The sequence below is a fragment of the Malurus melanocephalus genome, unplaced genomic scaffold (assembly GCF_030028575.1).
Source record: "Malurus melanocephalus ecotype Western Australia unplaced genomic scaffold, MMel_1.1 scaffold_1230, whole genome shotgun sequence".
Classification (NCBI taxonomy): domain Eukaryota; kingdom Metazoa; phylum Chordata; class Aves; order Passeriformes; family Maluridae; genus Malurus; species Malurus melanocephalus.
Window position 1 is genome coordinate 8,654 of NW_026624462.1, and position 22,997 is coordinate 31,650.

General features: G+C 47.1%; 1 protein-coding gene across 1 annotated transcript in view; it reads left to right on the forward strand.

Moving 5' to 3' along the window:
* Nucleotides 1-2,488: 2,488 nt before the first annotated feature.
* The window catches only part of LOC130586632 (electrogenic sodium bicarbonate cotransporter 1), a 48,145-nt gene continuing 27,636 nt past the window's right edge, over nt 2,489-22,997 (forward strand). Inside the window, exons 1-5 of the mRNA XM_057387503.1 lie at nt 2,489-2,748; nt 5,387-5,547; nt 7,923-8,102; nt 14,856-14,932; nt 20,296-20,453. Of these exons, the coding sequence (XP_057243486.1) occupies nt 2,489-2,748; nt 5,387-5,547; nt 7,923-8,102; nt 14,856-14,932; nt 20,296-20,453 (836 nt within the window). The remainder of the gene's footprint in view (nt 2,749-5,386; nt 5,548-7,922; nt 8,103-14,855; nt 14,933-20,295; nt 20,454-22,997) is intronic.

Consider the following 22,997-nt stretch of genomic DNA (forward strand, 5'->3'; position numbering starts at 1 on the left):
TCTTCTGTGCTGCCCATCAGGTTGTTTTCTGGAATGAGACAGCACGGAGAGCAGAGCTGAGCAGGCTGAGCTGCTGGTGCTGTCAGCAGTGCTGGTTCCAGCAGCTCCTGAGCTGGGCTGAGATAAAGGTGAAGATGATGGCCAAGGCTGGGCCAGGGAGCTGGGCTGAGCTGGAGGTGAAGGTGATGGCCAAGGCTGGGCTAGAATGGCGAGGAACTGCTCAAAGTTTGGCCAGAAAGAGGTGACCCCCTGAGTTAATAACTCTCCAGCCCCAAGCCCGGAGCTCAGCCCGCTGCCTGCACCAGCACGCCGTGTTCGCCAGAGATTAAGATGAAAATAKGTTCTCCTTGCTAAAGAGAGCACATAAACAACCCATAAACGGCCCATTAACCCACAAAATTGCAATAAAGAACATGTGGTCAAGTGAGCATCGGGACCTGTGACCCAGCAAATGCCTTAATGGCATTGGGAGCCTTATCATCGGCCCTAAGTGGGGATAATGGGAAATTGGAAACAGGGAAAGGAAGGAGGCAGGAAAGAARGGGTGACAGGCAGTGGGCACCCAGGTTTGGTGAGAAAAATGTTGTGGAATGATCGTGCTGTGGGTGGGAATATCAGAGTAGTGCTCTCAATGACTCGAGAGAGAGTTTTCCCATTGGCTCCAGCAGATGGACATTGGCTTCAACAGCTTAAGAAGCTCCCCAGTCTCTTCTCTTATGGCCTCATCCCAACAGCAGCCACTTCTGTGCTCCCCCTTGCTTTTTGAGGCAATAGGGTGGAAATATATTTTATATGTTTTCTAGCTGTGATATTTGAATTCTGTTTGAATGTAGAAGTGTATTGAGATTGATGAGCTCAGGTTGAGGGAAAGAGTAATGGAACATGCATGGCAGGGACATTTCCCACTATCCCAGGTTGTTCTGGCCCCATTCAATCTCCCCTTGCACACTTGCAGGGAGGGGACAGCCACAGCTTCTCTGGGCACCCTGTGCCAGCCCTCACCATCCTCACAGGGGAAAATTTCTTCCCCGTATCCCAAGAATTTCTTCCCCGTATCCCAAGAATTTCTTCCCCGTATCCCAAGAATTTCTTCCCCGTATCCCAAGAATTCCTTCCCCGTATCCCATTTAACCCTACCCTCTGTCAGTTTGAAGCCATTCCCCCTTGTCCTGTAACTCCAGGCCCTTGTCAGAAGTTCCTCTGCAGCTCTCCTGAATCCTGTAGGAATTTGAATGCCTTGTGATGGGGAGGCTGCTGAAGCAGTGGGGCAAGGTCCTTGGCTCCCAGGAGATTCTAAGGGCATTTATGGTTACAAATATACTTCCAGTCAAAAAGGAATCTATATTAGAGAAGCATCATCAGACTAACCAAAGAAGAAGTGAATTTGCATCAGCCTTTGCTGAGTMATTTAGGAAGAAAGCTATGAAAGTTTATTTAAGGAAAAGAAAAAGGAGTAAAGGGCTTATTTTTTACTGGTTTCTTTTTTCTCATTGCAAATTGAGACTCTGTTTACTCTGGAAAAATCAATGTGGTTGGACACCTGGTGTAATTAATTATTTTGCAAGAGACAGCCAGCTGATCTTTTGAAAAGAAAGGAGTTTTTAGCAGAACTGTTCAAAGTTCAGAGTCTGCTGTGTATCTCTAATGCTGATAAACATGCAGCAGAAAGGATGCCTGTCTTAAGRTTTCACATGGTCACACCTTTGCTTTAAGGTGATACTCTCAGAAATAGGCTGTAGACCCCAAGGAGCCCTCCAGCAAGGTGACTCTGGTGCTGTGGGCTCCAGTTACCTTTAGGAGATGCCCTCAGGCCTTGGGATGGGGACAGTGATGTTCTTGGGTTYGAATTTTGAATCTTTAACCAGGAAAGGGTTTCTGTTCCTTTTTCTTGAGYTTATAATGCAAACAGCCCTTGCTTGTGCTGTGTGTTGAATGTAGTTCTTTTGCCTAAAAGGGCAGTCTTTTCCAACTGGGACCAGTTGTTTTTTTTCAGTGCATTGGTGCCTGACTAAATGCATTGGGTCGCATTCTTCAYGTAAAGACGAGCCTACCCCTCTGTTAAATATTCCTGTTCTGCAGTGGTGGGCTGGGGAGGTTCCAGCCTGCCTTGCAGGCCAATGGCAGCCCAAACCTGGCTGGCAGGGAGGGAGGGGAAAGCCAGCAATGGGATGCTGTGCCAGCAAGCCCCCAATTGGTTTGGCTGGAACTGGTTTTAGGTCATATAAAAAAGGGGGTGAAGGATYCGGGCTGCTCAGAGAGCGGCAGGTCCTGGGGCAGCGCCACGGAGCACTTCGGTTCTGAGCTCCATCGAGCTTTTTTCACAAGGGCTGCAAAGTGCTGTAACGTGGCTAAGGTCTGCAGGAAGAGACGAGTTTTGCTGAACTTTACTCCCAGCTTGAACTTGTAAGAAGTTCAGCGAGAGGCAAGGAAGGGGACAGAGGGAGATAGARGCACCCTCGCTCACGCCCCTGCGTCCGCAGCGCCGAGGATGTCAGATGGCACAGGCAGCCTGGACAAACAGCTGAATGGCCTTGGGGAGCAGGGCAAGGAGAGGAACCGCACGTCCCTGCTCATTTCCCAGGCCCTTAACCGCAGTATTTTCACCTCTGCAGTCTCCCCCGCCGCCGAGCGCATCCGCTTCATCCTGGGAGAGGAAGATGACAGCCCCGCGCCCCCGCAGCTCTTCACCGAGCTGGACGAGCTTCTGGCTGTCGATGGACAGGAGATGGAGTGGAAGGAGACTGCAAGGTGGGTTGGTTCTTTACCCTCCAAGGGAAGGGCAGCCAGCAGTGCTTCCATGGGAAATTCCTGTTTCACCATTCCATTGGGTAATACTGTGCTGCAGGATCACACCGSTGTAAAGAGSCTGCATAGATCAAATTGCCATTCTYTGATAAAAGAGAGAATTTTAGGGTTTGTTTAAATATTCCAAAAGATAAACTAGGAAAAAATAGAGTGCCAGATTGATTGGAATAGTTTGCCTGTGGAGAGTAAAGTATGGGCTCAGTAGTGCTTTGCAAAGGGTGTCATGTCTCTGCCAGAATTGCCAAAGTTGGTGCYTGAGTCAAAACCACTTCACTGCTATTGCCCCAAAGTAGCTTTTGAGTCTGGTCCCACCCYACACCACAGGCTGGGAAATTGTCTSTCCCTGTCYTAGTGAGTTACTGATAGAATTAATKTTAAATAGGGAAAAAAGCCTAAAGGTATTTTCTTGTGAAGAAATTTTTCAAGGTATCTGTTAAATGCTAAATGGGGTTGCTTACTTTGAGTTCCTTGGTTGGGTTCTTTGATGCTGCTGTTAGTTTKGTCAAAAAGCCATGACAAACAAGCTGGGATGTTTTTGGGGTCTGGCTGCCACAAGTTACATGCAGTTTATACCTGAACATCACTGACCTATTCCCAACTGCCCTCACTGAGCYTGAGGTCTTTCCTTTTCCTTTATGATGGCTGGGATAAGCTCTTTCCCCACCTCCCACTCTTAGGGGCACTGTCTGTGTTCAAAGTTAGTCCCTGTTGGGTCTGACTTGAATCTTCTTTACCTGTAATTTAATGAGCTGCTCTGCCACCTACCCCTTTACCCCTTACCTTGCTTTATTTTTGCTTCTCAGTCGCTTGGGGAACTTACTAAATGACTTTCCACCTTTTGCTCTCTAACTGCTGACTTGTTGCTCATCTTTTTCTCCCTTTATTTCTCTTCTTCCCTCTTTCCATGAGTTCAGTACTTCCTGGGTTTAGGTGTATTTACATGTCTGTGGTAGAAATGCTGCACTGAGCTGTGTGTGGGGTTCTCTCTGGRGCTCTTCTCCCAAGGAGCAAACCACAGAATGAAAGGAAACAGCCTCAAGTTGTGCCAGGGGAGGTTTAGGTTGGATATTAGGAAAAATTTCTTCACCCTGGGGGTTGTCTGCCCAGGGAGGTGGTGTAGTCCCCATTCCTCAAGGGATTTAACAGATTTGTAAATGTGATGCTCAGGCACATGGCTTAGCTTTGTTAATGTTACCTGGTTGGTGTTTCTGCCCATGGCTTGGAACTGGAGAGCTTTGAGCTCCCTCCCCACCCACACCACTCTGATTGCATGAATAGAGCAGGCATTTGTTCACCCAGCTTTGCAAGTTAATATTTGTTTTATTGTGTTGGCATTGTGTGGATTGGAGTGAGAAAAGTAAACAAAAAGCAAATATTGATAGCTGTGAGTAATCACTTTCCCTGGAAGGACAAACACTGGGAATTTGCAGCCTTTCTGCTGTTATGGGGTAAATGTGACTCAGTCCCACATCACACAAAGCTCCTGAAGTGCAGATTTGCATCCAGCCAGGTCCCTCAGGTGTCCTAGGAAACACTTAGTTTTTGTGAACTAAAGGGACTTTATTAATTGGAGACGAAAATCAGTCTTTTAACATGAGTTAAAAAGCACCTTTAAAAACACAAAGTCTTAAAAAGAGATTATTGCAATTGTGAAACATAATTGATTAATCCTCGAGTAATACATTTTTCAGGATTAAAGATARTTTTGCTTGCTGTTAATAATATTCTTTTGAACAAATTTATGAGCTTCCTTACCTTTACATGTGTGGGTTTTTCACTTAACAATCCCTTTATATTAGTCACTGGCATTTTCATTTTCCACATATATTAGAGAGGGGATTAAAAAGCATTTCTGCTTTGCCATTAGGGGATATTGAATCACCTTTTCCTTCACTCCCAGTTTATTGGGAGTTTATTGGAAGTTTATTGGGAGTTTATTGCTGTGGTAAGGAGGAAGGTGTGAGCCAGGTGAGATCCCCAGCCCTGCACAGGAACTTTGTGCTCCATCCCTTTGTGCTCCAGGCTGGGCACAGCAGAGCCAAGGGCAGGGTCAAGGCTGCAGGGAACTGGGGATGGGCTGCAGCCCAGGGACATGAAGCCTCTCCAAAATGTTGTTTTAGGGGTGTAAARAGTGTTTTGCACAGAGCAGGATTTTAACCTTTGCTCTCCTTAACCTTCCTTTAGAGATAAGTTTTCAGGATTTTCAGAMCTGCTTGGTTAAATCATTAAACAGTGGCTGGAGGGAAAGAATGAGTCCCTTAATTTGTGGCTTCTCCTTTGGTGGTCACTTGTTCTCCACACCTTCAGACAGGGCAGGGATGTGCTCCTCTCTTCCACCYTTTGCCACCCTGTGGGATGGGACAGCAGTATTCCATGCTGCCAGAATCTTGGCAGTGGCTGCATATTTTATTGCCTGAATTGGAATCRCAGAATCATTTARGTYGGAAAAGCCCAGCCATTAACCCAGATAGTTCAAGGACAAGTTTAACCTTTTATTAACCTTRTTTGCAGAAATACTGATTTGTTTGTGTGCAAGAAGCCAGCAGATCTAACCCCATGTCATTGCTCTGCCCTCTCTCAGGTGGATCAAGTTTGAGGAGAAGGTAGAACAAGGTGGGGAGCGATGGAGCAAACCCCACGTGGCCACYTTGTCCCTGCACAGCCTGTTTGAGCTGAGGACCTGCATAGAGAAGGGTTCCATCATGCTGGACATGGAGGCCTCTTCCCTCCCTCAGGTGGTGGGTGAGTACACCTATCTTGCCTCTTTCTCTCAAGCCTTCCCTGTGAATTTTTATTAATCTTGATTCAGTTTTATGGATGGTTTTAATGAAAAAGCGCTGCTTTTGTGTTGGAAGCGGAAAAGAAAGAAATAATGAGAAAAATACCTGGGAAAAGATAACAGCTAGATGAAAAGAGTAGGAAGAAGAGTAAAAAACATCMATTTAATTTATGTTCACTGTGGAAAAGGTGACATGTGAAAGGGCCACGTCTCTGGGGGCAGAGATATTCATCAGGTACTGTCCATGCAGAACAACTCTGGCCACAAACTGCTCTTGAGTGAGGTGTTTTGGTGCCCATTGAAGGCAGGCAGGGCTGTGTTTAGGATGGGATACCCTTCCATCCCCAGCAAGGGAGAGGGGAGAGCAGCCCCAGCACCATCTGGTCCTCCACTGCAGAATGGGGAGGCAGATTTGTGCATCAAAATAGCTGTGGCCTGGGGTGACACTTGGTGACATTGCCAAAAGCCAGATCATGTTGCCCATGGCATGTGAGAACTCGTAGAAAATAAATTTTCCAAGTGAGCCATCCAGTGGAGGGATATTTAACCGAAATGCTGAATTTGAGCCTTTAAATGAAGAGGTCTAAAAGAGCAAAATTGAACACTTCCTCCACCAAAACTCAGTGCTTTGAATGATCATCTCAGGAAGCAATGTCAGAATTGTCCTGCCATGGAATTCCCCACACACTGGTTGGTAAGACTTGCAATTACAAAAACTGCCTCTGGTGTTAAATACAGAACTGAGTTAAAACTGAGTTTGCTTTTCTGTGTATCCAAATGCACAACTTTGCAAAGTTTAACAGAATAAACCCCCAAGAGCTTCTSAAGTTTTCTGCTGAAGCTGAACCTGCTTTAGAAGCTGATGTCCATGGTCCAAAACCTTAAACCCTCAAACATTAAATTTCCTTTTGAAGTCCCTTCAAGATGTCACCTTCAATCTCCTTCTTCAACACCCAAATTAAATCTAATTCCTAGGAGATTAAATTACACATCGATGGCTGCTGTTGCTGTTCCACTGTGACACTGTCCTGAACAGGATGTTTTTGCTGGTCCAGACCATTAATCAGACAGGTAGGGATATCCAGGACTGGATTTCCAGGGTGATTTAATCAAGATCACTTGGCTGGTGTCTGGTAGTGACACACAGGAAAGGAAAACTCCAAAGAAAAGCTCTCTCTGTTGTTTTGTGTTTTATCAGGAACAGGGAAGGGAAGATGCCAGATAGAGAAGGATAAACTTGCATGAAAGTTCTGAAGGAACTACTCMAAAAATCACTAACCAAACCATGAGCAAGAAAAGCTTGTATTAAAATAACATTTAACACAAATCAACCTTTTGCYAAACATTTTGTGTAAGGGTACCTACGTGCCTGTACCCACCCTGTCTTAATTTGAGTGAAGAATTAGGCTTTTCCTTAGGGATTTGAAGAGGCAGCAYGTAGAAGACGACTTTCTGACTCACTGAGTTAGCAAATGTGATGCGTGTCCTGCCTCCCCCTTCCCATAACTTTTATTATTAGCACAAATAAAAGTTACCAGCAGACAAATAAGAGCTGCCACTTGCCCTCGGGGGACAGTGAACTCSAGTCATGGAGGGAACCACTTCATGGGAGATTTGCTGCACAGGGGATATTCTTCATAAATCTGGCCATCTTTTTGCCTTTTTCCTCTGGGATARGGGAGGAGAAAGGAGGGAATCGWTGGGAAGTGAGCAGGCATTGAGGAGGCTGGGAGCCTTTTCTCCTGGTGACTCTGTGAAAGGTAAAGCCATAKAAYASATCCTATGGTAACTGGAGCAAGTTSTGCTGTTCRTAGTTGCCRTCACTTCAGTCCTGCAAGTGAATGATTTAATTAGTGGCTCATCTCCAGGACTTTTCCTATCTTTAGATTAGGTTTTACTGGGGGCCTGCGAGGTGAACTCAGGCCTYGTTAAATCTGATGGAAGTTTTTCTCYGTGATTTTTGGGAGCRTGATGGAACTTGCAATGGAGTTACAGCATCTTCACAAAAGTTCAGGCTCAGAGTGGATTCCATTTCTGGAATGAGCTGTCTTAGCCTGGTACTTGAAATAGGCTCTGTGGCACGTAGGAAATAGYAGAAGAAATAGAGAGAGGTGCGTGTTAGTGGCTCAGGCTGGATGGAAATGCTTMTATTTTGTTTCAAGAGGAATGTCTAAAAGAGATTTTYCTTCAAATAAAACCTGGCTTTGAGATGGTAAGAAAGCCTTCAAAAGGGCAGGGTGAAAATGATCCCCTCTCTCTCTGCTCTGGCTGGAAGCAGTTTTGAGCTCTGTGGTTCATTTTGCTCTCCCCTCCCTCCCCTTTCCTGTGCTCACCACAGAGATGATCGTTGACAATCAGATCGAGACGGGGCTGTTGAAATCTGAACTGAAGGACAAGGTCACCTACACCCTGCTCAGGAAGCACCGGCACCAGACCAAGAAATCCAACCTGCGCTCTCTGGCTGACATTGGAAAGACCGTCTCCAGTGCAAGTAGGATGTTTTCCAACCCCGATAATGGTAATGCAGAGGCTACATGGCTATAGCCTTGTCTGTYACAGCAAGCCACAACTAACTGTGTGCCCTGACAATGCTTTTCTAACCCCGTGGGCRTAGGGAGACCGTGCTGATGGTGCCATCAGCGGGGGCTCTGCAGGCTGCTTGGCCCTGGCACATCTGAGCACATCTTCACTGGACTGACAGGGCACCAGGGGCACGCAGGGAGGCAGGGGCTGCTCTGGCAGCTGGCATCTAGGAGAGGGAAGAGAGATTTGCAAAAACTGTAAGCCTGAACCTTAAAAGGCTGATCACCTGAAAGATTTGGGCAGAGACAAAGCTTCCACGCACATTCCACGTCTGTAACAGACAATGTTGGTGGCACTGTGATCAAAAATGACCTGGCAGGAACATCTAGCTTGCATTTTATTGCCGTRCAATCATTGTCCAGTGGGGTAAAGCTGATTTCCATCTTGCTTTGGTAGTCCTAAAGTAGTTTTGTGACGTGTTGTGAATATGTCTCTTGTGTCTAGAAAGGTGTAATAGGTAGTGCCATGTTGGTAGTGGTGTTCCTCAGTGGGTGCCTGTGTGTGTGTGTGTGGATGCAGACAGCTACAGAGGCCTGGGCACCCACTCAGTGCTTACCCCTGCACAGAGATTTGGGGTTTTTTTGCTCATGATAATAAAAAAAGAGGAGTTTTAAGCCTCTTGTCATGCCTTGGAGTTTTCTCAGSTATCTCCTGTGGCAGTCTGGAAGTTGGGCTAAAAGTTGCCGCTTTAAAATACCCAGAGATAAAAGCAAGTGGAAAAATTCTTTTCTTCTTGCTCCACCAAAGGCCTCTTAGCTTGCTGTGTTTGGCTTCTAAAACTCACCCTAACATTCCTCCCTAACCTATTCTGACACTTGATTAATATTTCCTACCTTGGACCATCCTCTGCTTTTGCAACAGGAGTGTGTGTGCATGTGGAGATTGTTCATTGCTCTGGATGATGCCTCTTTATAATGTGGCAATTGAGTGACACAAAGGTGCAGTAACACAACTAAGGGTGAATATCCCTGCAGGAGTCCAGTGGAGCAGAGGGAGGGGACTCAGGGGAGCACTGAGACACATCTTTAGCATGGGTTTTTCAGTCACCTCTCATAGGGGATGCCCTCAGTTYTCAGCTTCAAACCCCTTCCCTGCACACGGCAGAGCTTATTCTGGGAAGGGTGATGCTGACCAAGGGCGTTCCTCACATTCTCACTCAGCCCCTGCTCGTTTTTTATTTACAAATAAGTGATTTCATTTTCCTTCATTTCTTGCTCTTGTTTCAAGGGGCTGTGCAGGTGCTGGCTCAGCTGGCCTGATTTTCTAGGAATTCTTTCCTGGTCTGGCCATCAGCCTCTCCTTTTATTTTATTCTATCTCTGTGCCCCACCTGTGATTGTTATGAGCTCTGAGGATGTGTAACACACAGTTCCATGACTTTAGGAGGGCGACACTGACACACAGAGGGAAATACCTCATGAATACTCYGTTATTTATTATTGATGCTTTAATAACAAAGTAACTACAGAGTGTAYTTGATCAGCTTATACCTTGGATTCAATGAGTGCCTCACATGTACTTCAGACAGATAAAAATTTTATGAGGCCATCAGGAGTGCAGCTGTCTCTTAACACAGTTCATCACCATAATGACTGTGCTGCCAGCCCCAAGCACTCCTAAATTGCCCTGGAGTTTCTTTCCAGTAGGTGTTTGTTTTCATTTCAGTGTCAGTGAGTCTTCCATCCAATATTGGTGCTGCCACCAGGTCTAAGCATTCTCCTGCCCCTGCACAGCASTTTCACAGGCTGGTGTAGCTGCCATTCTGCTTGGCTGGCTCAGCAGGGATATCTTCTGTGAGCCTGGCCAACCTGCCCTGGAACTCTTCCTATTTGTTAGATCTGAAATTTGGAAATATCCCCTGGGCCACGGCTCAAAAAAGTCCTGAGGTGCCTCCATCTCAGTTCAGAGTGCTTAAATAATTGAAGTCTTAGGGGCTCCAAAATGTTTTTTTTTTCCTGGCTTTTGAAATGAATGAGGCCCATGCAGTTATCCCAAATGCATCTAGAAATTCAGGAACTAGGACACAATTATGTACTTCCCATCTCCTGGCCATAACTGSTCCTGGAGCATCTCCATCCCTTCCTAGCCCTCCCAAGGGGTGGCTCTGTGGTCCCTGGGAGCCCCCATATTTCACCTCACTGCTGTGTTTGAAGGTAAGGAGTGATCAGATGGGCAGAATCACAGCCAAGGTGTGCTCTGACACCTCTTCTTCACTGCTGCATCATACTGTGGGTCATTCTGTGGCAGGGTGTTTTCTCAGGAACCCCTTTGCTCTGGGAAAGGAATTGGGCAAAAGAGGGTAATTCCTTGTGTGTCATGGATGGAGTAAAATAAATCACAAGGCTCCTTTGCTGTCTGTTCAGTAGGAAGAAGGTGATTGCCAAGATTGTGGACTAAGCAATCCCTCTATGTTACCTTGCAGAGACATTGGTAGAAGCAGTCCTTGCTTCCACTGGTAGAAGGTTGAGCTGTATGAAGTGTTCCACARGGATATTTCTATGTTTCATGTTGATGGGACTCCTGCAGGGGTTCTTGGCAGGTTTTTGTGTGTGTCTGGTTTTGCTGAGTGGCTTTTGAAGAGTTCTTTGTGTGTGTCCCTTCCTGGCACAGCCYTTGTCCTGCACCCTTGGAGCAATACCTAACCATGCTATAACATGGGATCTGTTGTCTCCATCCCTTCTGCAGGTGCCTGAGGACTGATCAATATTTACCAGCATTCTGTGATGACATTTGCTATCCATTTTTGACATTTTTCTTTCAGAGCTTCATGCCTGCCAGTGTTTTGTATAATTTAACACCTGTGGGAGCCTTTGGCAAGTGAGAAACTMTCAAATCCTACTAAACCCAAGCTGGCAGAGGCTGTAAAAAATGGATGTGTTTAAGTGTGTGTGTTTAAGCACTATAAATAATGGCACGGTCCCATCAGTGCGTGGGTGCTGCCTGAACACCTCAGCACTGTTTGTTCACACTGTGCTGGCAGCATGGTTTGGAAACACTTGAGTGGGAATGCCAAGGTGTTGGCTGAGGCACAGACAGGAGGAAGGTTTTATTCTGTGTYAGAATCCCAGAAGGGTTTGGGTTGTTAGGGAGCTGAAAGACCATCTTGTTCCACCCSCTGTCACTGGCAGRRACAYTTCCAGTAGCCCAGGGKGCYCCAAGCCCTGGCCAGCCTGGCCTTGGGCACTGCCAGGGATGGGGCAGCCACAGCTCCTGTGCTTCTGCATTTACAGTTCAGTGTTTTTCACATGAACTGTGACCTCAGTGCCTTCAGAGCTGAATAGAGGCATCAGCTGAACAGTACCAGCACACAGGAGAGATGTCAGAGATGAGGTGTTGTCCAAGGAATGCTTGGAAAAGCTCTTCCAATGTATTATTGGCAATACTGGAAGCGCTGCAGACTAAGGTGAGCATTTCCAAGTCTGGATGGCAGTGCCTGGGTACACACAGATGGGGTCAGGATGCTCACAGTTGGCTTCTGGATCATGAGCTGATTTTTATTTTTAAAAGCCTCTTGTTACTGATGGTGCCACAGCCTGGAACCAGTGGCACCAGCACTGCAGCTGCTCACTCACCTCCTTGASATCTGCTTCAAAGATTGCTGAATTTCAGACACCAGGGATGGAAAGCTGGCTCCAGCCCTGCCTCATGAACACTTTGAGGTGACTCTGCAGAGGAGATGTTGGGGTCTAAATGAGTGGCTTTGGTGACCACACTGTGCAGCTCAAACCTTCTCTCCCGCCTGGCTTCCTTGTGCYGCTGCTTGAACCTTTCTTTCTGCCATAATTTTCTTTTCTTTTCTTTTAACTTTTCCCCTTTGCTCTCTTCCTGCTGTTTGCTGCTGCTCCTGTCTCCTGCTTGCCTGGCACAAGCACGCAGCCCCCTCGAAAGCTCCGTGCCCTGCCTGGCCACTCGCACCTTGGATGATGAACTGGGAGTGCAGCGCAGCCCCAGCGTGGGATGGCTCAGTAAGTGCTGGGCAGGGCTCAGGGAGGGCACACTGGGGACCAGCACAGGAACAGGAGGGGGAATTCACACCAGCCAGGCTCACACAGTGCTGGGCAGGGCTCAGGGTGGGCACACTGGGGGCAGGACAGGAAGAGAGGGAGAATTCACACCAGCCAGGCTCACAAAGTGCTGGGCAGGGCTCAGGGAGGGCACACTGGGGTTAGGACAGGAACAGGAGGGTGAATTCACACCAGCCAGGATCACAAAGTGCTGGGCAGGGCTCAGGGTGGGCACACTGGGGGTTAGGACAGGGAGAAGAGGGGGAATTCACACCAGCCAGGCTCACAAAGTGCTGGGCAGGCTCAGGGAGGGCACACTGGGGGTTAGGACAGGGAGAAGAGGGGGAATTCACACCAGCCAGGGCTCAGGGAGGGCACACTGGGGGTAGGACAGGAACAGGAGGGGGAATTCACACCAGCCAGGCTCACACAGTGCTGGGCAGGGCTCAGGGAGGGCACACTGGGGGTTAGGACAGGGAGAAGAGGGGGAATTCACACCAGCCAGGGCTCAGGGAGGGCACACTGGGGGTTAGGACAGGAATAGAGGGGGAATTCACACCAGCCAGGCTCACACAGTGCTGGGCAGGGCTCAGGGAGGGCACACTGGGGGTTAGGACAGGAACAGGAGGGGGAATTCACACCAGCCAGGGCTCAGGGAGGGCACACTGGGGGTTAGGACAGGAATAGAGGGGGAATTCACACCAGCCAGGCTCACAAAGTGCTGGGCAGGGCTCAGGGAGGGCACACTGGGGACCAGAACAGGAATAGAGGGGGAATTCACACCAGCCAGGATCACAAAGTGCTGGGCAGGGCTCAGGGAGGGCACACTGGGGGCAGGACAGGAACAGGAGGGGGAATTCACACCAGCCAGGCTCACAATGCTTGCTCCTGCATTAACATGGGTGTGTTCTGTGGGGAATGGTGCTGCTCTGGCTGTTTGTGTTATTCTCACTGTCCCCTTCACTGCTCTGTTTCTCTTTTCCTTTTTTCCTTCACTGCCATGAAGCAGGTAGGTCAGGCCACATTCCCCTTCCAAGGGGAATCTAAGCTGGCTGCTGGCACTTTTTTTTGTCTCTTGAGGAATCCTTTGGCTGTTAAAGGKGCTTAAATATTTTAATTTCCATAGAAATGAAGCTCAGAAATGGTGTGGCAGCTTGATGTSTCTGGGGTGAGCCGGGCAGGTCCCTGGCACTGCTCCTGTCCCATTCCCTGTTTCAGGAAATTATCCTTCATTAGCAAACACCATAAGGGTGAGTGYTGTGTGCCAGAAGTCCTCACAGGGGTCTCAGCAGCAGAAAGTTTGTATTCCACATGGTTTTTTGAGCAGTCTGARTTTGTGTGGATATGTTGACCCCCCAGGAGAAGGAGACCAGTAGCAAGGGGTGAGAACAGCACAAGCTGCCTCCTCTTGGGAGAAGGGAAAAKTCATCTTGGTATCAAATAAACAAAGMCAAAAAATGGTGTCATCTGCAAAAAATAGCAGCTCATGGGGTCTTAAATAAYAGCAGGAAGAGGTGAAGTGGGGATCTCCCTTTGGTAGTACATGATWTGTCTAATTGTGCTTGGTTTGGGTTGCTGGTGTTGCTGGACATGACAGGTACAGCGTGGTTCCAGGTGCTTCACAAGGAGGAATACTTTCAGTTTATCCCCGTKTATGTTGGACAGAAAACCCAGCTCTGGAGAGTCCAGAGTTTTTTATTCCCACTCCTTTGGGTATTGGCTCCTGATGGTGATTTATTGTTGAGCTTGTTTGTGCTGGGAGCTGATGAACACTGGCAACCTGGGCATTCCTTTTAATAGGAATAACAAATCAGTACCATCTCAAAACACAGCCTCAGCTGGGAAATGCCTCTGAGCCAGTTCTTTTGGAGCACTGCCTCTCATTCCAATGGTGTTTGTGGTCAGAAATTCCAGGATAAAAACTTGTGGTGCTGTGTTTCAGGTTCCTGCAAATGTGGTGAGAATGGATGGGAAGATTTCAGGAAAATTTATAAAAATTCACACCGATTGCTGTGATTTTCAATTCTATATCCATCCCAGAAGTCTTTCTTTGTTTCATTGTTTGGGTTTTGAGTTGTTCTAGATTTAATTACTCTGCTGTGTCTTCGAGGAGTTTCTTCATCTCTCTGGCAAATCTGGTGTCAGGAATTGGTGACTCTTGGCCCAGCAGTGTGGCACACATGTTGTTTTAACCAAAGATGCTTAGTTCATGAGCTGACTTAGGACAAGGGAGGTGTTCATTAGGGGCTGTCTCAAAGGAGCAGGAGCTGCCCCTTCCTTCTCTGCAGGAGCTTTGTGCAGAGTCTGGAATGCTGAGGAGGGCATGGCACACAGGAGAGCTGAGCTTAGGGATTTGCTCTTTGGAAGGTCCCAGCCCTGTGGAGGGATGGGTTTGTGGTGGCACCATCAGTGTCAGCAGCATGGTGCTGCTTTGCTTTTTCTCCCACAGGCAGGAATTATGGACACTCCTTGGACTCTTTCACTGTCCTGGGAGTCACTGGAGGGTCAGAGGTGMTGAAGTGTTAACATCTTAAACATCCCCTGTGCCACCTCAAGTGACAGCAGCCTGTCAGGGTCTGGAATCCCCACTCAGCCTCCCAAGGAAAGGTTTTGCTGTAGCCTGAGCCTCTGTGTTGTGAGTGGATCCAAGCAGGTGCTGTAACTGTGTTGATGTTGTTGTTCCAGGCAGCCCAGCCATGGCTCACMGAAACCTGACCTCCACCAGCCTCAACGACATCTCCGACAAGCCTGAGAAGGACCAGGTAAGGTCCAGCTCCAGCCTTCTCTTGGGGGTGCTGGAGAGGAGCTGGATGCTGGGGACAGAAGAGGGTGAACATTTTAGAGTCCTGTGACTGGATCTYCCACTTTTTAAGCACCTTGAAAAACAGCAGGGTAATCTCTTACAAGGCTTGAAGCAAGTGAATGATCCCCATGATATCCATGAGAAAGGTGGGAAAATACCCAGGGATTGATGGATTTTGGATTCTCTTCCTGCTGAGGGGTTCCAAGGGTCTGCAGAGGAGCACTCTGGGCTGAATATTCACTGAAATCACGGGGTAGAACAGGAGCACATGGGGGAACACGGCCCTGCTGGAACAAAGGTGCCACCTCCCCCTGCATGTCACAGCAGGAAGGTGGCTCTGCTGMCAGGTAATGTGGGAGAGCAGCTCCAAAGTGCAGTAATCAAGTTAAAATTGGCCTCTAGTGATGAATCTCCATGGACCTGACCTCTTTCTTAGGCTGGGGTAATGTTTGTGCTGTGGCATACGGGCTGTCTTTGTGTGTGTTTCCGTCGTTTCCGAGGGCTGCAGCCTCTGAGGGGTAAGAGTAAGTTTATTCCARCTCTTAGAAAACTGCTGGCTGAATGAGCTCTCTGTGCAAGTTTCAAAAAACCTTTGTCTGGGTTCAAAAAGTGGGTTATTCTCAAAGCCTGGCTGTTTCTTTCGGAGAATCTCATTTTTTTGTCTGCGTTTTTCAGCATTCCCCAGTTCCATGGTGATTCTAAATGCAAATGAGAGTCACTTTGGRAAATTATTTGGGTAACACAGCGTTGCTGGCCAGTTGAGGGTGACTCCAGTCTATCAACAGTGGCTGGTCACAATCTTCTGTAAGTGCATCCTGAAAAGGACCCAGCAACTTAATTGATGTAGAAAAGTGAGTTCGGAGTAATTAAATATTTAAAAAATATTTTTATTGCCTAAAAAAAATTATTTTCCCTAAAAAAAATCACTTTGATGGAAAGAGAAAGGGGGACAGCATTTTGCTGTCATGGGACTCATTGTCATGCAGTGTTGTGCTATCATCTGTATTTCCAAAATACCTGTTTCCTTTAATACACACAGCCACACCTGAGGAAGGAGGASGGTTGTAAAGCAGTTTTTTGTTGTTAGACAAACTGCTTTTTAATATTTTTGATCCCATTATAATTGGAGTTTTAATGCTAGACCAACCCAAAGCTGGGACTGAGTGTTGCAGCAGCTTCACAGCTCTCAGCAGTGCAGACAGTCCTGTGTCTCTGGAAATTCAGATAATGGATTTTTGTGGAGAATTGGGTATAAAAAATAGATGTTTTGGTAGAGCTAATAGGGAAATCTGTTAATAGATGCTGTTGGGAGCACGCTCCAAAGTTTTTACCTTCCAGTGTCCATAATGCCTGGCTGTCGGTAGTGAGAACTTTAATTGCTAAATGTAGAGCTCCAAACATCCTCTCAGTTAATTAACCCATGTCCTGTTGGTGAACTTTGCACAAGTAGAAGCCTTGTCCTCTGCATCCTGAGATCACCACAGAGCTCAATTTCCATGGCTGATGGACTCTGATTCCTGCCTTGGTCAGGTTTGTGGCATTGTGGTGATGCCTGGCACCTTCCTTGAGCAGACTCAGAGTGCCAGACAGCAGGCATGGCAACAATCTGTCATGTTATCCCAACATTGCAAAGGGAGCAGGTTCTCTTGGCTGTTGTTATTCCCAGCTGGAAGCTGGACACTTAGGGAGGCCATTCAGGCAGGTGGGACTCTGCTGGGGACACAGAATATCCCAGTTTTTATTGGTGTGTGTAAGGAACGTGATGGATGAGGTCAGTTTATAGAGCAGGACTGCCTTCCTACATCCTTAATCCCTGATTTACACAGATAGATATGTGTGTGCCCATGTTTTAGAGGAAGAAAGGCTTTGGCCAAACTTCCTTGTACCTCCAGTAACTTTGCCATTTTCCTACATCCTTAATATTCTGCATCCTTTAATGCTAATTGGAGTGGTGCAATTATTAATATAGGGGATGTAGTGTAGTGTCTCTGCTCCTTTTCTCTGGGTGTTGTAAGGTTCAGGTTTCACATGCATGTCACAGACCTGATGAATGATGAATCCTCCCGGGTTCATCCCTATTGCCAGAGGACCCAGACAGCTCTGCCTGGCCATGGGGTGTTATTTATGGCTACTGAATCAGGGAGTTTCCATCAGCCAGCTCTGTCTGCATGGGGGTGATGCCTTGGTCCACTGGGATTGCAAAGAGGCTGCCCCAGTATCCCCAGTATCCCCAGCATCCTGGAGAGGCTGCCCGGGCCCTGATTCAAACCACTCCAATGAGATGAATCTTCASTTATGGCCCACAGATTTGGGGTTTGCTGTTTTGTCATGTTTTTTGCTTTGGGCTCATTTGGTGTTTGATATGGATAATTAGGGAAGAAGAGGTGTATTCCTGTTCATTGTGGTCTTTTTGGCAGAGCAGAGATTTACCTTCATTTGTGTTATTTTAGGAGGTGTTGGCTGCAGTTAATGCCCTGGGTATTTGCAGCTGGAGAGACAAGCTGTGGCATTTTGGGACACTTTATTCTTCTTTCCTGTATTGCAGTTAATTAATGAGCATTTAGGCTTCCTGCCCTCTCCTGGGCTCCTAGCTCTCTATTGTCAGATACATCAGTGGTGCTGGACCTTAAACCAGGATGGCTGGAGAGTTCCTCCAGCTCCTGAATGTCAAATTATTGGAGCAAGTTTTTCTCTARCACCCTATTCATAGAATCCCAGAATGTCAAAATGGATTGGGTTGGAAGRAATCTTAAATACCATCCCATTCCAYCCCCTGCCATGGGCAGGGACCCCTTCCACTARACCAGGTTGYTTCAATCCCTGTCCAGCCTGGCCTTGGACACTTCCAGGGATGGGGCAGACACATTTTAATAATTTAAAACCATTTAAAACTCTTCTTTTCAGCCTATATGAGGAAGAAAGGGATTGAAAAGAGTCAAGYAGACACTTTATCAGCCCCTCTGGTGCCATAGTGGCAGCAGAGCACAGGAAGCTGGGGAAGTTCCACTCCAGTCCCTCCTGCTGCGAGAAATCCTTTGGCTGTGCTCTGTTAGARTGTCCTTGGCAGCTCCAAGTGGCTGAACCACCAGGTCTCCTTCAAAGTGTAAAATAAAGGGGACATGAAAGGAAATCTGTTTTGCTGGGGTCCTGCAATTCCTGAGCTGATGCAGCAGCATATAGAAAGGGAATGTATGTTGATATAAGGGGAGTTTCCTGAGCTGGCATTATCTCTGCTCTGTGGGACGAGCCTGGCTCTGAATGAATATGGGCAGTCAGAGGGAGGCACAAAACCCTTCTTATTTGTTGTGGTGTGACACTGTGTATTCAACCCAGTGTTTCCATGTCAACAGGGGATCTGTGCCAAAGGCAGCTCTGAAGTTAAAAAAGAAATTGGCCTTGACTGGAGAAAGCCTCCTGCCTTTCCTGGGCACCGATGGACAGGGAGGTGCTGGCTGGATCCCATCCTTGGGAATGCAGTCTGGTGATTGATAGTGGGAGTGATTCCCTGCTTTTCCTCTTGGAACATCTTCTCCTCACCTTAGTCACAAGCAGACATTYCAGTTTTGAGGTCTGTCAGCCTGGGTGACCTACTTTCAGATCTCCAGTGAAAATGACTGTATTCCAGTACAATCAATGCCACCCTTCTGGAGGAAAGGAAAAGTTTCTAGAAATATTAGTTTACTGGACTTTCATTTACTTTTGCTGTTTTTCTTGATGCAGAGAGCAGTTTTGCTTGCCTGGTTTCTCCCCATATCCACAGTGCCCTGTAAAGCACCCTTGGGTGATGGAGCAGCCTGGAAGGCACCCCTGGAGATCTCAAACCTGTGTGTGAGCAATACAGAAAAACACAGACAGAGCCAGGTTCAAGTTCCAGGGAGAATTAACCTTCCTTAAGTGCTACTTAGGAGTGTGTACTTAGGAGCTGCTTTCATTTCCCATCGATCCAAATGCTGTTGATGATCCAAGTGCTACAGCACATTTCAGGAAATTGGGATTTTGAGGTTGCTGTGCCTTTTTGCAAGTCCAGTGCTGGAGACCTGTGGCTTTTAACATAACATTAGTGGTCGGGTTGGAATGATGTTCAGTTTGGCAGGGGAAAGTGCATCTCTCTCCTCCCTGCCTTGTTCCTGGATGCTACTGAGGAGTCAAATATTTCCAAAGCTTCTTTAAAGAATGGTTCAGAATGGATTTTAAGTGCTGACTGCATTGATAAATGATTTAAGAAAGTGGCCCATGGTGCTCCAAAACTCATTTGGCGAAAAGAAAACCCACTATAATGGTAGCTCTTCAAAATTAGTGATGGTGGTTTGCTGTGCTGGGCAGGGGGGAGGCTGAAGGGGTCAAAGCCTTTGGCTTCAGGAATTGGGCCACAAGAGACTCTGCAGGTCAGKTCTGGCTCACAGAATCACCTGGGTTTGGGCCAGGGTCCAGACCAGCCCTGATGTGGCTGAATGATCCTTGTCCAGGACCTGGTAAGATAAATTAAATGTTTGTTGTGGTTTTGCCACCTTCCCATTATTTCTTTACCACCAGGATGCTCCCAAACACTGTTTGTGGAAGAGCTGGTAGCACTTTTCCAGCCTTCCTCCTTCCTCAGAGCTCCTTGATGCTTATTTACTATTTCTTCTCRTGACAATCCTGATTGAAGCATGCGGGTTTAGGATGGTTCCAGCAGTTTTCTTCCTGTTTAATCAATTCATGTGTTTTSCTGAGACTTTTTCCATTTTTTGCCTTCCCTGGGTTGCCTGACACAGCTCATTAGGGATTCACAGTCCAGTTGAGTGTCCCCTCCTCTCCTCATGGTGCTGCTGGCAGCACATCCTCCCTCTCCATTCACCCTTGGCCAGGCACACACAGAGCATCTCCAGAGATCACCCAGGGAGAGGCCTTTTCAAAAGCCTTCAGCTCCAAATGAATTCTGCTGCTGCTGGAGTTCACACAAAGGCATCTCACAGGGKCTGAGGTTCAGAGCTCAGTGCTGCTGCAGTGTTTTGCCATTCTCCAGAGCTAGATCCAGAGCCCATGAGTACTCAGTTACAGCACAGAGGTGCAGAAATACAACCTAATTTTCTTTGCCCAACACAACTTAATTTTCTTTGCCTTCCCCTTTCCCTGCTGCAGCTGAAGTTCACACCAAGGCATCTCACAGGGGCTGAGGTTCAGAGCTCCGTGCTGCTGCAATGTTTTGCCATTCCCTGCTGGTGCCATTTCTCCAGAGCCCATGAGCACTCACGGTTAGAGCACAGAGGTGCAGAAATACAACCTAATTTTCTTTGCCCAACACAACTTAATTTTCTTTGCCTTCCTCTTTCCSTGCTGCAGCTGAAGAATAAATTCATGAAGAAGCTGCCTCGTGATGCTGAGGCCTCCAACGTGCTGGTGGGGGAGGTGGATTTCCTGGAGAGCCCTTTCATCGCCTTTGTCCGGCTGCAGCAGGCGGTGATGCTGGGAGCTCTCACCGAGGTCCCTGTGCCCACACGGTAAGGAAAGGCAGCCCCCAGCAGGGCCCCACACTGCATTTGCTCTTGTTCAAATAAAAACACCCAGCCATGAGATGTTCTCRGCATGGAGAACAGTCAGGATTGCTGGTGTAAAGTAACAAAACCCACTGAAGCTTTTCAGGACATCGTTTTCAGGACATGAGTTTGGGTGTAAGTAAACCATTACACAAACACACTGACTTTACAACTCGGAGTAAAGAGCACTGTCAGTGTCAAATTTAACTCCTGGGGCTTTTTTCCTGCTCCTTCTGTACAGGTCTCAGATTCCCTCTACACATTTTTGCTGTACATACTGTTTGTTCCTCTTCAGCTCAGATCAAATGAAGGATTCAATTCTGGTCCTCCTGGGACAAAAAAAAAAAAAGGGTCAGGTGAATTTGGACATCCAATTCTATTGGGCTTGGTGCTTTGTAATGCATAATGGCTCAAGGAAAAATGTCAGAGAAATATTTTATTTCTTGTGACTCATGTTGCAAAATAATCTGTCTCACGAATAGCAGTATCTATTGTGTTCTTAAATATTTGAAGTCACTGCTTGAATATGCCTGGCTATCTGAGCTGTGTGAATTCACAGCAATATCACAGCTCTTGTATGGAGTGGAAATTAGATGGCTGGTGCAATCTGTGTACCAAAMAAAGGGAAAAGAAGATCTAGCTTTACTCTTTAATGGTAGCTTTACTAATTTAATGGTAGTAGCAGTGTTTGTATTCCTTGGAATTTCATTGAGTGTACTTACAGCCACATCCACAGCTGTCTGCACATGCTGGGTATTCAGGCAGGACCCAGATATGGTTTCATTTTGTAGCAGTTTCTGCATTCCTGAGCATTCCTGGGCTCAATGTGCTTCAATATTTCAGCTTCCAGCCCTAATCCCACTGACTATTTTTTAAACATGTCTCCAAGTTCTTCTCAGCAGCTGTAAGGTATTGTTTGCTGTGGTGGTGGAAGCAGGAAGTTGGCTGCAGGATTGCTGGACAGCCTCATTACTCAGTAGCAATAATCGAGGCAGTATGTCCTTCCATGCCAGCATTTTTCCCAGGAAATGGTATTATCCATTTGCTGTTCTCCAAAGCAAATCCTGGCCCTAATCAAAGCAGCAAGGCTCATTAGGTGGCTTTCATGAGTGATGAAGAGCCATTTGCCATGGCTGCATCCTACAAAATTCAATCAAGGCAATCCCCTCAGGGCTGGAGGAGCTGTGATGGAGCATCTCCTGTGCTGCTGGCATTTGAGCCTGTTCTTAAAGGATGCTGCAGGATTCTGCAGCTGGAGCCTCTGGCATGCCCTCCCCTCTGTCCCACGGGGCTTCTCCTTTTATTTTGTTAAATTATCAATTGCCYAGCTGGGCACTGTGTAGCCTCCCACGATTTCTAACAGAAAAATTAGGGATATGCAGTTGGAATATAGAGATCCCAGCCTTTCCTGAGTTTTCTTTTTACTTTTCAGGTTGAGAAAAACCTTTAAGACCTCTGGTTTTCTTGTGTAGAATTTAATCCCACAGCACTTGGRACTCCTCATTTGGGGAAGCCCTGAGTTGGCAGCATGGCTTGGGAATGGTTTTGTATTTTCATGTGAGCAATGCACAGTCGTGTGTTCAAGGCTGATGTTYAATGCAACGCTGATGGGAAGAAGGGTGAGCAGTGAGTCAGGAGAAGATGATTTTGGGAGATAAGATGTGCAGACTTGCACAGTCTGGTGTGCAGAGCTGGGAAAGGCTGGTGGCTGCAGATCTCAAATGAAGTGAAGTCACTTGCCCAAAGGTCACTTGGGAAGCTAGGGGCAGATCCAGGAGTCTGGTCCTCCCTGGGCTCCTGACTGAGACATTTCCCTGCCCTTTTCCACCAGGACTTGGCTGAGAGTCCTTTGTGCASTGCCTTTAACCCTTACAGAGTTGCTGTTCTCACAGTGCATTGAGAAACGCTCAATTTTATTATTATTTCTGAGACTTTGAGCTTGGTGGAACCTCACATTCCCTGCCCTGGAGCATTATTACCAGTGTTAAGTATCAGAAATGGGCATTGGAGAGCTCAGCATGTGTTGTGTGCAGCAGGGAGAAATTCAGGACTGGCCTTCAGCAGAGGAAGAGGAGGAGTATGGCACAGCTAGAAGAGATGGCTTTTGTAGGTGGAAATGTTCACAGCTAAATGATATTRAATCCATGCAGACCTAATCTAGTTCAGGCCACTAAAATGCATTCACGTTTTTGTGTTTGTAACATTTGGCCCATGAAAAGATGTTGTTCTACCCACTGAAGGCAGTTCTGAGCTGAATTAGGACAAAGAATTTGGAAAATGCCACAGACTGCTGTTTTTCAAGAGTGTTTTAGTAGTGCAGGAGCATTCAGGTGCTGCTGCTCTGTGCTGGAAAAGAGCCAGCTGGTGGGATTATTGCAGAAGAGGGTTATAAAAGTGCCCAGTTCCCCTGGAGACCAGGAAAATGCCAAGCAGCAACTTCTGAAGTTGGGAACCTCTTTTTTTTATATTAATGTATTTGGCTAATTTGCATCCTGGAGTTTGGAAAGT